Below are 14,396 nucleotides of genomic sequence, written 5' to 3' on the forward strand. Positions count from 1 at the left end.
TTATTATGATCACAAACTAAAGTATCATATCTTCGTTTACAATTTAATATGTATACCAATTCATATTTATCAAAACGTCAGTACTTAAAATATTCATTGAGTCATATAAATATCTTCTGCTGAATGTTCAACATTTTAATCCAAGAAACTCCATGTGACTATGCGGTCAATCAACCAGGATTGTGTTCTGCTTCGCGTCAAATGCTACCAGTAGATAATGTAACACTCCACTACACAGTTTTGCATATACTACACCAATTTCAAAAAAATAAAGTGATGTGCAGAAATTACACTACTTGAAATGCCCCTTCTGCATTTTTACTGTGTTCTGTGGGTTGATAAAACCAGGAATCCACTATTTTTTGTTTTTTGTTTCCTAGGTCACTACTTCTTTGCAAAAATACAGATGAGCAAAAACATTTTAACTTAAAAGAATGACAAAAAGCACATCCTAAGTAAATGTTCTGAATACTAAAATCAAACCTCCTAAATTTTGCTAGAACCCTAGGTCATATTTTGATGCAGGCATCGAATATGAACTGCTCAAAAAAATTAAAGGAACACTTTGAAAACACATCAGATCTCAATGGGAAAAAGAAATCCTCCTGGATATCTATACTGATATAGACTGGGTAATGTGTTAGGAACGAAAGGATGCCACATCGTTTGATGGAAATGAAAATGATCAACCTACAGAGCCCTGAATTCAAAGACGCCCCAAAAATCAGAGTGAAAAAATTATGTGGCAGGCTAGTCCATTTTGCCAAAATTTAATTGCAGCAACTCAAAATTGTACGCAGCACTTTGTATGGCCCCTGTGTTCTTGTATACATGCCTGACAACATCGGTGCATGCTTCTAATGAGATGACAGATGGTGTTGTGGGGGATCTCCTCCCAGATCTGGACCAGGGCATCACTGAGCTCCTGGACAGTCTGAGGTGCAACCTGGTGGCATTGGATGGACCAAAACATAATGTCCCAGAGGTGTTCTATTGGATTTAGGTCAGGAAAGTGTGGTGGCCAGTCAATGGTATCAATTCCTTCATCCTCCAGGAACTGCCTGCATACTCTCACCACACGAGGCCAGGAATTGTCGTGCACCAGGAGCCACTGTACCAGCATAGGGTCTGACAATGGGTCCAAGGATTTCATCCTGATACCTAATGGCAGCCAAGGTGCCTTTGTCAAGCCTGTAGCGGTCTGTGTGACCCTCCATGGATATGCCTCCCCAGACAATCATTAACCCACCACCAAACTGCTCATGCTGAATGATGTTACAGGCAGCATAATGTTCTCCATGGCTTCTCCAGACCCTTTCACTTCTGTCACGTGCTCAGGGTGAACCTGCTCTCATCTGTAAAAAGCACAGGGCACCAGTGGTGCATCTGCCAATTCTGGTATTCTATGGCGAATGCCAATCGAGCTGCATGCTGCTGGGCAGTGAGTTCAAGGCCCATTAGAGGACATGGGGCCCTTGGGTCACCCTCATGAAGTCTTTCTGGTTGTTTGGTCAGAGACATTCACACCAGTGGCCTGCTGGAGGTCATTTTGTAGAGCTCAGGCAGTGCTCATCCTGTTTCTCCTTGCCCAAAGGAGCAGATACTGGTCCTGCTGATGGGTTATGGACCTTCTATGGCCCTCTCCAGCTCTCCTAGAGTAACTGCTTGTCTCCTAGAATCTCCTCCATGCCCTTGAGACTGTGCAGGGAGACACAGCAAACCTTCTGGCAATGATACGTATTGATGTGCCATCCTGGAGAAGTTGGACTACCTGTGCAACCTCTGTAGGGTACAGGTATCACCTTGTGCTACCAGTAGTGACACTGACTGTAGCCAAATGCAAAACTAGTGAAGAAACAGTCAGAAAAGATGAGGAGGGAAAAATGTCAGTGGCCTCCACCTGTTAAACATTCCTGTTTTGGGGTTCATCTCATTGTTGCCCCTCTAGTGCATCTGTTGTTAATTTCATTAACACCACAGCAGCTGAAACTGATTAACAACCCCCTCTGCTACTTAACTGACCAGATTAATATCCCATAAGTTTCATTGACTTTATGCTATACTCTGATTAAAAAGTGTTCCTTTAATTCTTTTGAGCAGTATATGTTTTAATTGATAATAATTGATAATCAATTAAGTATCTATAAGTTCTTCTAATATTTAATTGTTTATGTACTTTTTACACATTTTCCAAAAAAGATATTTACTTACTTACAAAATTTCAATTATTAGAGATTTGAATGGTCAAAAGATCATGGCATGAGGTTTGACTACAAGTGTAGATCACTCTTATTATGTGACTGAATGTGGTCAAGGTGACAAACAATAAAATTATCTTCTTGACTTAAGACAGTCATTCAATATCATTTCATGCAGCATTTCTTCAACACTATGTGTTTTCAGTGATTTATAAATGTTATGTTTTCCAGTTTTTAGTTTTGTGTATTTATAACATTCGCAGAAATAAACATAGTCTTCCTTTCAAAAACTCATGCATAATCTGCAAAAATCCCCGTAGCCTTTGATGGCGTTGACTGTTTAGTACGATGTTCTTAGTAATTCTGAACCAGTTCTCAACAAATACATTAGATTCAATTCATTAGATATACAAGTGTGCCAACTTTGCCAGTCCTATTGAACCATGTACCCACATTAGGCTTGGCAAAACTCAACTGAAACTTAAAAAGGTATGTCTTTTTAGAAAAGTGTGACAATTGGGATAGCCCAATGCTTTTTAACCCTTTACAGTGCATTTCAAACAACACAATGCATCTCATTCATTAGATACAGGAGTGTGCCAACTTTGCCAGTTGTTTTGGCACAGGTATCTATCTGTGCTTGGTCAGGCAAAACTCAACTGAATCTTATTTCTTTCTATAAAAGTGTGACAATTTAGGTTGCCCAACGCTTTTTAACCCCTTACAGCAGTGAAAGGCAACCTTTTTCGAGTTGCAGCGCACTAAGTCCAAAAATTTTCTTTCGCGGCGCACCTGAGGGACTGCCCATAAATAAAGTCGTGACGACACAATCTATGGACAATCGCTAATAAAAACAGTTAATTTTACAAGTTTGAAAGACATTTTATTAATAAAGGAATCAAAGGATAAATCTTAAATTTAATTAATGTGAACGTTGAGATTGTTTTTCAGCATATATGAGATTGATGCGAGGATCAATTTTCGAAAGACAGACGCGCATTTCCTTGTTGATCATTTGAAGTCTCTCGCGTTTCTTAGACTTCGTTTCCGTAAGTGTTCCGTTATCTGTTTTTCCAACATAAAATATGTATTTTTAAACATTATCTTTTTAATCAACCAAAAGTTCAAAAACACCAGCAGTTTTAAATATTTTACAAAAGTTTTCGCGGCGCCCCTAGAAAATTCCACGGCGCACCAGTTGCCCGACAATGCCTTACAGTGTCATTTAAACACCACAGTAAACCCCATCCGTTAGATACACCAGTGTAACAACCTTGTCAGTCCTTTTGACCCAGGTACTGACGTTGGGCCAGTAAACGTTGTACTGTAGCTTGACGAGGTTTGCACAAAGCGTCACAATTAGCTGGCTAGAATTGAACACAGAGCAGTAAATAAGTACCCTGAGCAACAAGGAGGTGCAAATTAGCAGCCAGCTACAGCCTCACGGCCGGTCAGTGACCCGGAAGCTGATACTTGTACATGTCCAGAGCAACCAGCTTCATTAGCGCTGCAGCAATTGTCGAGGCAAGTGGATCGGTTGTGGGAAAATACTCGTTTTTAACTAAATGCTTAGAATTTAGTGGAGTTCATTGTCTTTGATCTACGAACGTCAGTGACCGACCTAGACGATGGATGTAATGGAAATGGCGCTGGTTCGAGCATTCTGAATCCGGCGGAGTACAGGGGATGATCCATGGCAGCCACCGTCATAATTAATAACACGGTTATGGCTGTTATATGACAGGAACATAAGGGAACGATTGCTCAGTGAGTAGTATTCCCGGTACGTGGGGTTTGCGCGTTCACTCAGTGTGCGTGTTGATTTAACATCGGTTTCTTGTGACCTTCCAAAGGCGTGATTTCTAATTAGACTGGTAACTCTGTTTTGGTCCAGTGTAAACGTGTGGGGTGTGCGTGCGTGCTTATCGTAAGGTGTATCATGCGTTCACCTTTGATTTAGTTTCTGCCTTGCTGCCAGGGAAAGCCTTAGACTCCCGTTTAACCAACTTTTTTGGCCTCTGTTTTTGGGTCGGTTATGAAACTGCACATATTAACAAATAACATTCGATACATGCAGTATTCAACATTTAGAAACCGTGTACATACAGTAGATATGGCTTCTTTGTTCTCTTCGCGGTGCAACACACAATCCAAGGCTTGTGTGGGTTCCCCTCGTTTTTAACTGGCAGGCTTTTTAATAAAGATTTAGTGTACAGGACGAAACTCCATATTGGACTTCCTAAATTGTTCGATTTAATATGCAGCAGGGAAAATATTTAATCTGTCAACATTTTTCTCAGTAAATATATTACTAATGGGGCTATTGACATGAAATGTGCACCAGATGTTGGTAACAACCCAAGTAATCCACATTTACAAATAAATCAAAACAAATAAGTCCATAACTTCTGTGTAGTAAAGTGGAATGACACAAGGAAAAAGTATTGAACATGCTTACTGACATTTACTTAATACTTAGTAGAAAAACCTTTGTTGGTAATGACAGCTTCAGGACGCATGGAGAAACTATTGCTCATGTTTGCTTTTTTGCCCATTCTTCCACAAAAACTGTCTTCAGAACTTGAAGGTTCTGGTGTCCTCTTCTATGAGCACTGATCTTCAGTTCTTTCCATAGATTTTAAATTGGATTCAAGTCAGGTGATTGGCTGGGCCATTCAAGAAGCTTTATTTTCTTTCTTTTAAACCAATTGAGAGTTAAATGTTCACCCTCATTTCATCTTCAGCATCCGGGTAGATGGCAGCAGATTCTAATCAAGAATGCTTAAACATATGCCATTAGTATGTTTTGCAATAATAAGGATGCAAAGGTCTTGAAGAGCTCTTTGCTTTTACCCATCATGAGATGCTTCTTGTGTGACACCTTGGTAAAGAGAAACCTTTTTATAGGCCATCAATTAGGACTGAAACAGCTGATATTAATTTGCACTGATAGGGAGCAGGATTGCTTTCTAAATACTGACAGATTTCTGTTGGTTTCTTGGCTTTCCATGCCTTTTTATACCTTCTTCATGGGTGCAATACTTTTTCCCTGTGTCATTCCACTTTATTACACACCTTAATTTATGGACTTATTTGTTTTGACTTCTTTGTATGTGTTGGTTACTTGGGTTGTTACCGACATCTGATGTAAATTTCATGTGAATAGCCCCATTAGAAATTTATTTACTGAGAAAAACGTTGATGCGTTCAATACTTAGTTTTCCCGCTTTACTACAAACAACACTCCAAGGAGATCCCCCCACCTTTCCAATTAAATATACCAGTACCAAGGAGCCTAGAACTCAGATGGGGCTGTGCAGTTTGACAGCTGGATTAATATGTTGTGTGTAAATATCTGGTCACCCCAATTATTATTTAATATGAATTTCTAGCCTGCTTGAACAGACCAGATTTGTGGGGGTGCTGGGGCCAATCCTAGCTAGCATAGGGCACAAGGCAGGAGCAAACCCTGGCCAGTCTGTTGCAGGGCAAACACACACACTACAGCCAATTTAGCTTTACCAGTTCACTTAACTTGCATGTCTTTGGACTGTGGGAGGAAACCCACACAGACACAGGGAGGATCCTGGACCCAAGTCCTGGTTGCGTTACTCTAAGGTAGCAGTGTTACCAATGTGTCGCCTTCTAATTCTAATGTAATGCGATAATACAAAAAAAAAAAAAAACAGATGATGCATTGCGTGCCATCAGTTACAACTGCCAGCTTCGAGAATCTCCTTTGCTGAAGCATCAGGGATCTTTATGGCTTTGTCTTCTGCAGATTCAGCTGGGTGAAATCAAGTGTTCATATATTGTGCAGATAATCAAAGGAATGGCAGGACGCATGGCTTACAATGCTGCATACTGGCTTCAAACTGTGAAAACTGGCACTTTGCTGGCCCAGAATATGGCTCTTCATAAAAGGACCATGGCAGGTAGAAGACACTCAAAAATATTTTTGAACAGACAGATAAATTTGTTGTAGCTGAAATATCCTGCGCGTCTCATTTCTAGACATGGTCAGTCAAAGGAGACGTACTCCAAGGGTCTGGGCCAGACCTACTCGTGCCCTGATGGATGAGCCATTCCAGCTGGAGGTGGCCTGTCTTCCTCCACACTGTCCAGTCACGCTGCGTAGCACCTTGTACAGTGAGGGAAATGATCTCTGGGAGGCGTTCTCTCACTATGTGAGTGATGAGAGAGGAAGGGTAAACGGTAAGTGTTTTATGGACCCTGTTAACGGACAGTCCGTCCGGCTGAGTGAAATATGTATGTTTGATTTGGTCAATGAGTGGATTTTCAAGAAGATTGTGTTTACAAATTTGTCAGTCAGAGGATTTAGTTGGTGGGTACCCATGCAGAATAAAATTTATGTTATTGGGCAGACAGTAAATGATCTGCAATACACAGTGCACACACTGCAGAGTGTGATCTCGGCCTTTATGAAAATGCCTGCAAGAGCAGGTGAAGATAGATACTTGTAGCTGGAGAAATTATCATAAAATTAAGTGAGTAGCTTGACATTGTCCTCTAACAAGACTTTCTTGTGCCCAGTATCAAAAGATGAATCTTTGGGGGGATTATATATTGGCCGTGAACCAATGGGTCTGTTGTGGAGTCTGCGTCTAGCTGTTGGAGGGAGGCAGAATATCAGGTAAAGAGGCTAAATGTCTGAACATTCAATGGAGTTGTAATGTGTCATTCTAATGTTTTCCAATAAACTTTACATCTCATTTTTGTTCTCCAGACTACGGAAAAAGAATATCCAGACACCTCTTGTCGTTGATATTTCCCTGTTTGATGGTCATAATACAGATAACTTTAATACTCAGACTGCCCTAGCCATGACAACCATGGAGCGATGGTACATGGCACCAGGAGTGCGCCGCATAGAGGTGCGAGAGAATGGTGTGGTGGGCACCCTGTTTATACCACCAGGTGATTAAATGAGTATCTCAGGGTAGATTTCTGTTGCTCACATTGTGCATGCTCAGAAGTAACTGGACTTTTTTCTCTGTTCCAAGGGCCTGGTCCTTTCCCTGCTCTACTGGATGTCTGGGGCCTGGCGGGATTTATAGAACACCGTGCAGCACTTCTGGCTTCTAGAGGCTATGCCTGTTTGGCACTGGCGTACATAAATCACCCAGAACTGCAACTTGGCAGCGGCATGGGTATCAGCTACTTTCAGGTGCCAAGTTGGGGCTAAGGGCTGGCTAGCTTGGGTTACTGAATGCAAAAGTCTAGTTCGGCATTTCACATTGAGCAAGAGAACAGAATGGCACCCAGACTTTCATTACTCTGTCACTCTGAGCTGCCTGTTGACTGACAGGTCTAAGTAGTCACATGTTAGTAGGACTGCATGTCGACACTAGGATGCTGTTACTGTTGTACCTGAGACTGTGTCACTGGCAGTGCTGGGGATGTTCTCTAGTGTTCTGCATTCTTCTTCTTGGTCTTCCAGGGCTCAGTTACTGGTCTCCTTGAATTATTATTGTTTCTGGTGTTACTAGTGCTCACATATGGGTGTGTTGTTGGCCTACACTGTACTGGGTTCTAAGATAAGGAGCAGCATGTCTGCACTTGAAAATGCTATTATTATTATTATTATTACTTTAATTGTGTATTTCATTGATGTCTTTATTCAAGGTGACATTCAAGATCTTCTGGCTTGCACTGGAAGTTAGTTACTGGTACAGTGTTTGCCTGCACTTGGTTGCTTTTACTAGTAATAGTCCTAGTGTTGAATCGGTACTGAAATTTTGACTTTCGTATCGATACCAGCTTTCCAGACCTCAGTACCAGTATCAAAATGGTTCAGAGGCACATAACAAATTACTCCAAACCCCCTTTTTTAATCCAGCCTCCCTTGTTGTGCTGCATCATCGTGCCAGACTAACAGTAAAGTCAGAATCGTGTCAAATCATAAGGGAGTTAAGGCAGTTTGATCCCCTGTGAAGTGTCAGTTGAGCATCAATGAAATGGTGGGGTGTGAAGTTAAGATTGCATCAAACCTTGGAGTTTCATAACATTTTGTAAAGTCCTTGAAATGGATATTTTTCCCCAACTGTAATAGCGAGTACAAAGGGACGTGGGGGATGCGGGGGATTGTGAGGAATACTGGTGTTTACTTCTGGTACTGAAGATCCCAAAACACTGATACCGTACCATTTCAAAATGTACGTTTTTCTGTACTTTTATAGTATTAATACACTGCCTGTATCCAGCTGAGAGCGTTAGCTTCCTTGGAATGATTTCTTTTGTAATTGTGGTGTGTTACATAACCCAACTACAGTGATACCTTGAGATACGAGTTTAATTCATTCAGTGACCAAGCTCAAAAGTCAAAATGCTCATATCTCAAATCAGCTTTCCCCATTGAAATCAATTGAAATGAGATTAATTCATGCCAGCCCCCAAAAAGCCACCCCAATTTTTTGTTAAATGTTTTCAACATAAGAAAAATGTATTCATAATGAACAAATATTGTATACAAACAAAATAAAACCTAATACATAAAAGAGAATCTATAGAAATAAACGGATGCTGGCGAAGCCGATTAGCGTATTGTAATGTTGTTCACTTTTGTTTAACTCAAGTTTCTTCTTCACTAGTTTTTTTCTTTTTTGGCATGCTTTCGTCACTTTCATTCTCAAAGCGTTTCCATAGAAAACTGTCCAAGGAGTTTTGTTTAGTCCTCCCCTTTAGAATGTTTCTGAAATGAGTTAGGAATGTGTCATTAAATAGCATCGCTGCACAATCAGTTGTAAGTTTTTCAGGGTATTTCTTTTCTTTAAAGTTAAAAACCTTTTTCCCACATTGCAAACACTTCCTTTATCTCACTTTAAGAGATAACCACCTCCACAATACTAATCTCCTGCAGAACCTCCATATGTTGCCCGTCTGTAGTTCCGTCAACTCCTCAGTCGTCAGTTCCTCTGAATACTCTTTGATGGCTCGTACTTCGAAATTTAGCTTGTAACTAAAGGCAAAAAATCAACCACGTGACGGCTGGTATCAAAGAACTTCTACGTTGGGGCACTCATATCACAAGGTACCACTATATATATATATATATATATATATATAGTCTGGCACCAACAACCATGCCACGCTCAAAATTGCTTAAATCACCTTTCTTTCCCATTCTGACATTCAATTTGGAGTTCAGGAGATTGTCTTGACCAGGACCACACCCCTAAATGCATTGAAGCAACTGCCATGATGTAATTGGGTGATTAGATAATTGCAATAATTGCATTAATGAGAAATTGAACAAGTGTTCCTAATAATCCTTTAGGTGAGTGTGTGTATATGTATATATATATATATATATGTATGTATATATGTGTGTATATATATATATATATATATATATATATATATATATATATATATATATATATATATATATATATATATGTATGTATATATGTATGTGTGTGTATATACTGCTCAAAAGAATTAAAGGAACACTTTTTAATCAGAGTATAGCATCAAGTCAATGAAACTTATGGGATATTAATCTGGTCAGTTAAGTAGCAGAGGGGGTTGTTAATCAGTTTCAGCTGCTGTGGTGTTAATGAAATTAACAACAGATTCACTAGAGGGGCAACAATGAGATGACCCCCAAAACAGGAATGGTTTAACAGGTGGAGGCCACTGACATTTTTCCCTCCTCATCTTTTCTGACTGTTTCTTCACTAGTTTTGCATTTGGCTACAGTCAGTGTCACTACTGGTGGCATGAGGCGATACCTGGACCCTACAGAGGTTGCACAGGTAGTCCAACTTCTCCAGGATGGCACATCAATACGTGTCATTGCCAGAAGGTTTGCTGTGTCTCCCTGCACAGTCTCAAGGGCATGGAGGAGATTCTGGGAGACAAGCAGTTACTCTAGGAGAGCTGGAGAGGGCCATAGAAGGTCCATAACCCATCAGCAGGACCAGTATCTGCTCCTTTGGGCAAGGAGGAACAGGATGAGCACTGCCAGAGCCCTACAAAATGACCTCCAGCAGGCCACTGGTGTGAATGTCTCGGACCAAACAACCAGAAAGACTTCATGAGGGTGACCCAAGGGCCCCATGTCCTCTAATGGGCCCTGAGCTCACTGCCCAGCAGCATGCAGCTCGATTGGCATTCGCCATAGAATACCAGAATTGGCAGATGCACCACTGGTGCCCTGTGCTTTTTACAGATGAGAGCAGGTTCACCCTGAGCACGTGACAGAAGTGAAAGGGTCTGGAGAAGCCATGGAGAACATTATGCTGCCTGTAACATCATTCAGCATGAGCAGTTTGGTGGTGGGTTAATGATTGTCTGGGGAGGCATATCCATGGAGGGTCATACAGACCGCTACAGGCTTGACAAAGGCACCTTGGCTGCCATTAGGTATCAGGATGAAATCCTTGGACCCATTGTCAGACCCTATGCTGGTACAGTGGCTCCTGGTGCACGACAATTCCTGGCCTTGTGTGGTGAGAGTATGCAGGCAGTTCCTGGAGGATGAAGGAATTGATACCATTGACTGGCCACCACACTTTCCTGACCTAAATCCAATAGAACACCTCTGGGACATTATGTTTTGGTCCATCCAATGCCACCAGGTTGCACCTCAGACTGTCCAGGAGCTCAGTGATGCCCTGGTCCAGATCTGGGAGGAGATCCCCCACAACACCATCTATCATCTTATTAGAAGCATGCACCGATGTTGTCAGGCATGTATACAAGAACACAGGGGCCATACAAAGTGCTGCGTACAATTTTGAGTTGCTGCAATTAAATTTTGGCAAAATGGACTAGCCTGCCACATAATTTTTTCACTCTGATTTTTGGGGCGTCTTTGAATTCAGGGCTCTGTAGGTTGATCATTTTCATTTCCATCAAGCGATGTGGCATCCTTTCGTTCCTAACACATTACCCAGTCTATATCAGTATAGATATCCAGGAGGATTTCTTTTTCCCATTGAGATCTGATGTGTTTTCAAAGTGTTCCTTTAATTTTTTTGAGCAGTTTATGTATGTATGTATGTATGTATGTGTATATATATATATATATATATATATTGTCAAAGACCGAGGAGACAGCAATAAGGGTTGGGGTTTCCGGCCCCGTATATTGTACACAGCAAACAAAAACAGCAGTCAAAATTATAAACAAACAGTTCATATCGCGACGCCGACTCCTGGCGCCGCGCCATTTTATTGGGGAGGAGCCGGAAGTGGAGGAATGCTGGGAAGGACCGCAAGGGAGGATGGGAAGGATGACGCCAGGGCAAGATGGCGGAGGAAGGGCGGAAGTACGCACTGCGGTCAATCCAGCCTATGGTGCAGGAAGGTCTTTCTTTCTATGAGGAAGCAGAGGGAGAAAGTTAATACCCCGCCATTCCCTGGCGGCGAATGGTTTCCCAGGTGCTATCGAATCAATCCGCGCCTCCTACTGGCGTGCGTGACCACGATCCCCCTTAGCCCAGGACCGCCAGGTCGGGCGGACCTAACCGAGAGGTCGTGAATACGAGAGAGGGCATCGGCATTGGCCTGAAGGGTGCCCGCCGATAAGTGACAGTGAACTTATACGGCTGTAAGTCCAGGAACCACCTGGTGACCCGCGGATTCACTCTTTGTGTAGGGACATCCACTGAAGTGCAGCGTGATCAGTCACCAGAGCGAATTCGCACCCAGCAGGTAGTAACGGAGGTGGGTCACTGCCCACTTAATGGCCAAGGCCTCCCTCTCCACTGCCGCGTACCGGGTCTCCCGGTCCATCAGTTTCCGGCTAAGGTACATCACAGGGTGCTCGACACCATCGACGCTTTGGCTCAGCACGGCACCCAGGCCTGTGTCCGGCGCCGGTCTGGAGAATAAACGGGAGCCCAAAATCGGGCGTCCGTAACACAGGTGCCGACGTTAGGGCCTTCTTTAGGTCACTGAACGCTGTTCTGCTTTGTCGGTCCACACCACGATAGGGGAGCCCTTTTTGTCAGGTCAGTCAAGGGTGCTGCTCTTCGAGAAACGGGAACAAGCCGGCGGTAGTAACCCGCAAGCCCCAAGAAAGCCTGCACCTGTTTCTTGGTATTCGGACGGGCCATTCTAAGATGTCTTTAACTTTGGAGCTCTGTGGCGCACCTGTCCTTGTCCCACGAGGTAGCCTAAATATTTGGCCTCCTTTAATCCAAAAACACTTCCGGGGTTTATGCGGAGGCCGGCTTTAGCCAGTGTTCGGAGGACAGCTGCGACCTGCAGTAGATGCTCCTCCCAGGTGCCGGAATAGATGACAACGCCATCCAGGTAGGCGGCACTATAGGACTGGTGGGGCTTCAGCACTCTATCTACCAGACGCTGGAAGGTCGCCGGGCCCGTGCAGCCCAAATGGGAGGACCTTGTACTGCCAGTGCCCGCTAGGGGTGCTAAAGGCCGTTTTCCCTTTGCGGATGCCGTTAAAGGAATTTGCCAATACCCTTTGTCATGTCAAGGGTAGTCAGATACGAGCCGCACTCCAGCCGCCAAGGAGGTCGCCAATGCGGGCATGGGGTAGGCATCGAACTTGGAGATCTGATTCAGACGCCTAAAGTCATTACAGAACCTCCAGGAGCCGCCTGGCTTGGAGACGAGGACAATAGGGCTGGACCAGGGACTATGGCTCTCTTCAATTATGTCCATGTCCAACATACGCTTCACCTCCAGTTCGACCTCTGCGCGCTTTGCCTCCGGAGTCGGTAGGGCCTCTCCGGACGATTACCCGGGCTCCGTGACTATATCGGGCAATCAGCGGTCCGGCCGGGTGACTCGCCACTACCTCGGGATGGCTCGGAGTGTTTGGGCTAACTCCTGCCGCTGCTTGGGGTCAGCTCTTCGCCGAGGTTAAGGGCAGTTGTGCTTGCGAAAGGGAGAGTGACCTATGGGAGCTGGGAGCTCCTCTCTATCTCTCAGGGCTTTAACAGGTTGACATGATAGATCCTCTCACTTTCGGTCGACGATTGGGCTGTTTCACCAAATAGTCGACGAGTCCTTCTCTCCTTAACCTCGTAAGGCCCTTGCCAGTGAGCAGCAGCTTCGAGTGGGAGGTCGGGGCGAGCACCATAACTCGGTCCCGGCGGAACTCCCTGAGGACGGAGTTGCGGTTGTAAACCGGCCTGCGCTGCTTGCGCACGAGTCACGCGTGCTCTTTTAGGAGGGGCCTGATCTTTGTGAGTCGGTCGCGCAGTTGCCACGTACTCAAAATGTTAGAGGAGGGAAGAGCCTCGGCCTCCCAGCCTTCTTTTAGGATGTCGAGGATTCCCGGGGTTGTCGCCCGTATAGCAATTCAAATGGGGAGAAGCCTGTAGAGGCCTGGGGTACCTCCCGGTAGGCAAAAGCACGAGGGGAGGAGCTGGTCCCAGTTCCTGCCGTCGCGCTGACTACCTTGCGGAGCATCTGCTTAAGCGTCTGATTAAACGCTCACCAACCCGCCAGTTTGCGGGTGATAGACTGACGCTTTCAGGTGCTTTATCTGCAGTAATTTGGCTACCTCCTTGAACGTATCCGAAGTGAAGGGCGCACCCTGGTCCGTGAGGACCTCCTTGGGTATGCCCACGCGTGAAAACAAATTAACCAGTTCCGTCGATGCTTTTAGTATTAGCGGGCGCAGGGGAACCGCCTCTGGGTACCGGGTGGCATAGTCCACCATGACTAGGATATACTTGTGGCCACGGGTTGAGGGCTCCAGGGTCCCACCAAATCGACCCCTATCCTTTCAAAGGGATGTCCACGAGGGAATAGGGACTAGAGGAGCACGGTCCCTCCTAGGAATCTGGCGGGTCTGGCACTCGGACAGGATTGACAGAACCGCCGGACCTCCTCATTGATCCCAGGCCAGTAAAAGCGAGCTTAATCCTCTCCAGTGTTTTTCGCCCCAGGTGGGCCTAGGAGGTGAGCATGTGCCAACTCGCATATCTCCGCCCGGAAGGTGCGCGGAATTAGCAACAACTTCCGCACCTCGCCTCATGGGTAGCCACTTTCGGTACAACAGATCATTCTCAAGGACAAAGAAGGGTTCCCGGTGTGGATCCGTCCGCTGTTGAGCTGTTAGGCAGAACGACGCATTCGGGCAAAGCGCGGGAGTCATCATTCCACTGCTCCCTCTTAAAGGAGGCGGCGTGGACGAAATTGATGGTCCAGGCGCGAGAGGGTCTTGGGGCCTGGGCCGGGAAGAGTTCCTGGCTA

At 44.5% G+C, this 14,396-nt stretch overlaps 1 protein-coding gene across 9 annotated transcripts in view; it reads left to right on the forward strand.

The window, feature by feature from the left end:
• The first annotated feature begins 3,638 nt into the window (after positions 1–3,638).
• The window catches only part of LOC120539592 (peroxisomal succinyl-coenzyme A thioesterase-like), a 24,630-nt gene continuing 13,872 nt past the window's right edge, over positions 3,639–14,396 (forward strand). For 2 of the 9 annotated variants that reach the window (XM_039769823.1, XM_039769822.1), the window contains exons 1-6: positions 3,639–3,722; positions 5,980–6,133; positions 6,213–6,413; positions 6,753–6,852; positions 6,946–7,136; positions 7,223–7,386. In XM_039769823.1, coding sequence (XP_039625757.1) covers positions 3,678–3,722; positions 5,980–6,133; positions 6,213–6,413; positions 6,753–6,852; positions 6,946–7,136; positions 7,223–7,386 — 855 coding nt within the window. In that variant the 5' untranslated portion in view covers positions 3,639–3,677. Of the gene's footprint in view, positions 3,982–5,979; positions 6,134–6,212; positions 6,414–6,752; positions 6,853–6,945; positions 7,137–7,222; positions 7,387–14,396 lie in introns of all 9 variants that reach the window. The other 7 variants (XM_039769814.1, XM_039769815.1, XM_039769818.1 and 4 more) reach the window with 7 other exon arrangements.

Source organism: Polypterus senegalus, chromosome 11 (genome assembly GCF_016835505.1).
Source record: "Polypterus senegalus isolate Bchr_013 chromosome 11, ASM1683550v1, whole genome shotgun sequence".
Taxonomy (NCBI): domain Eukaryota; kingdom Metazoa; phylum Chordata; class Cladistia; order Polypteriformes; family Polypteridae; genus Polypterus; species Polypterus senegalus.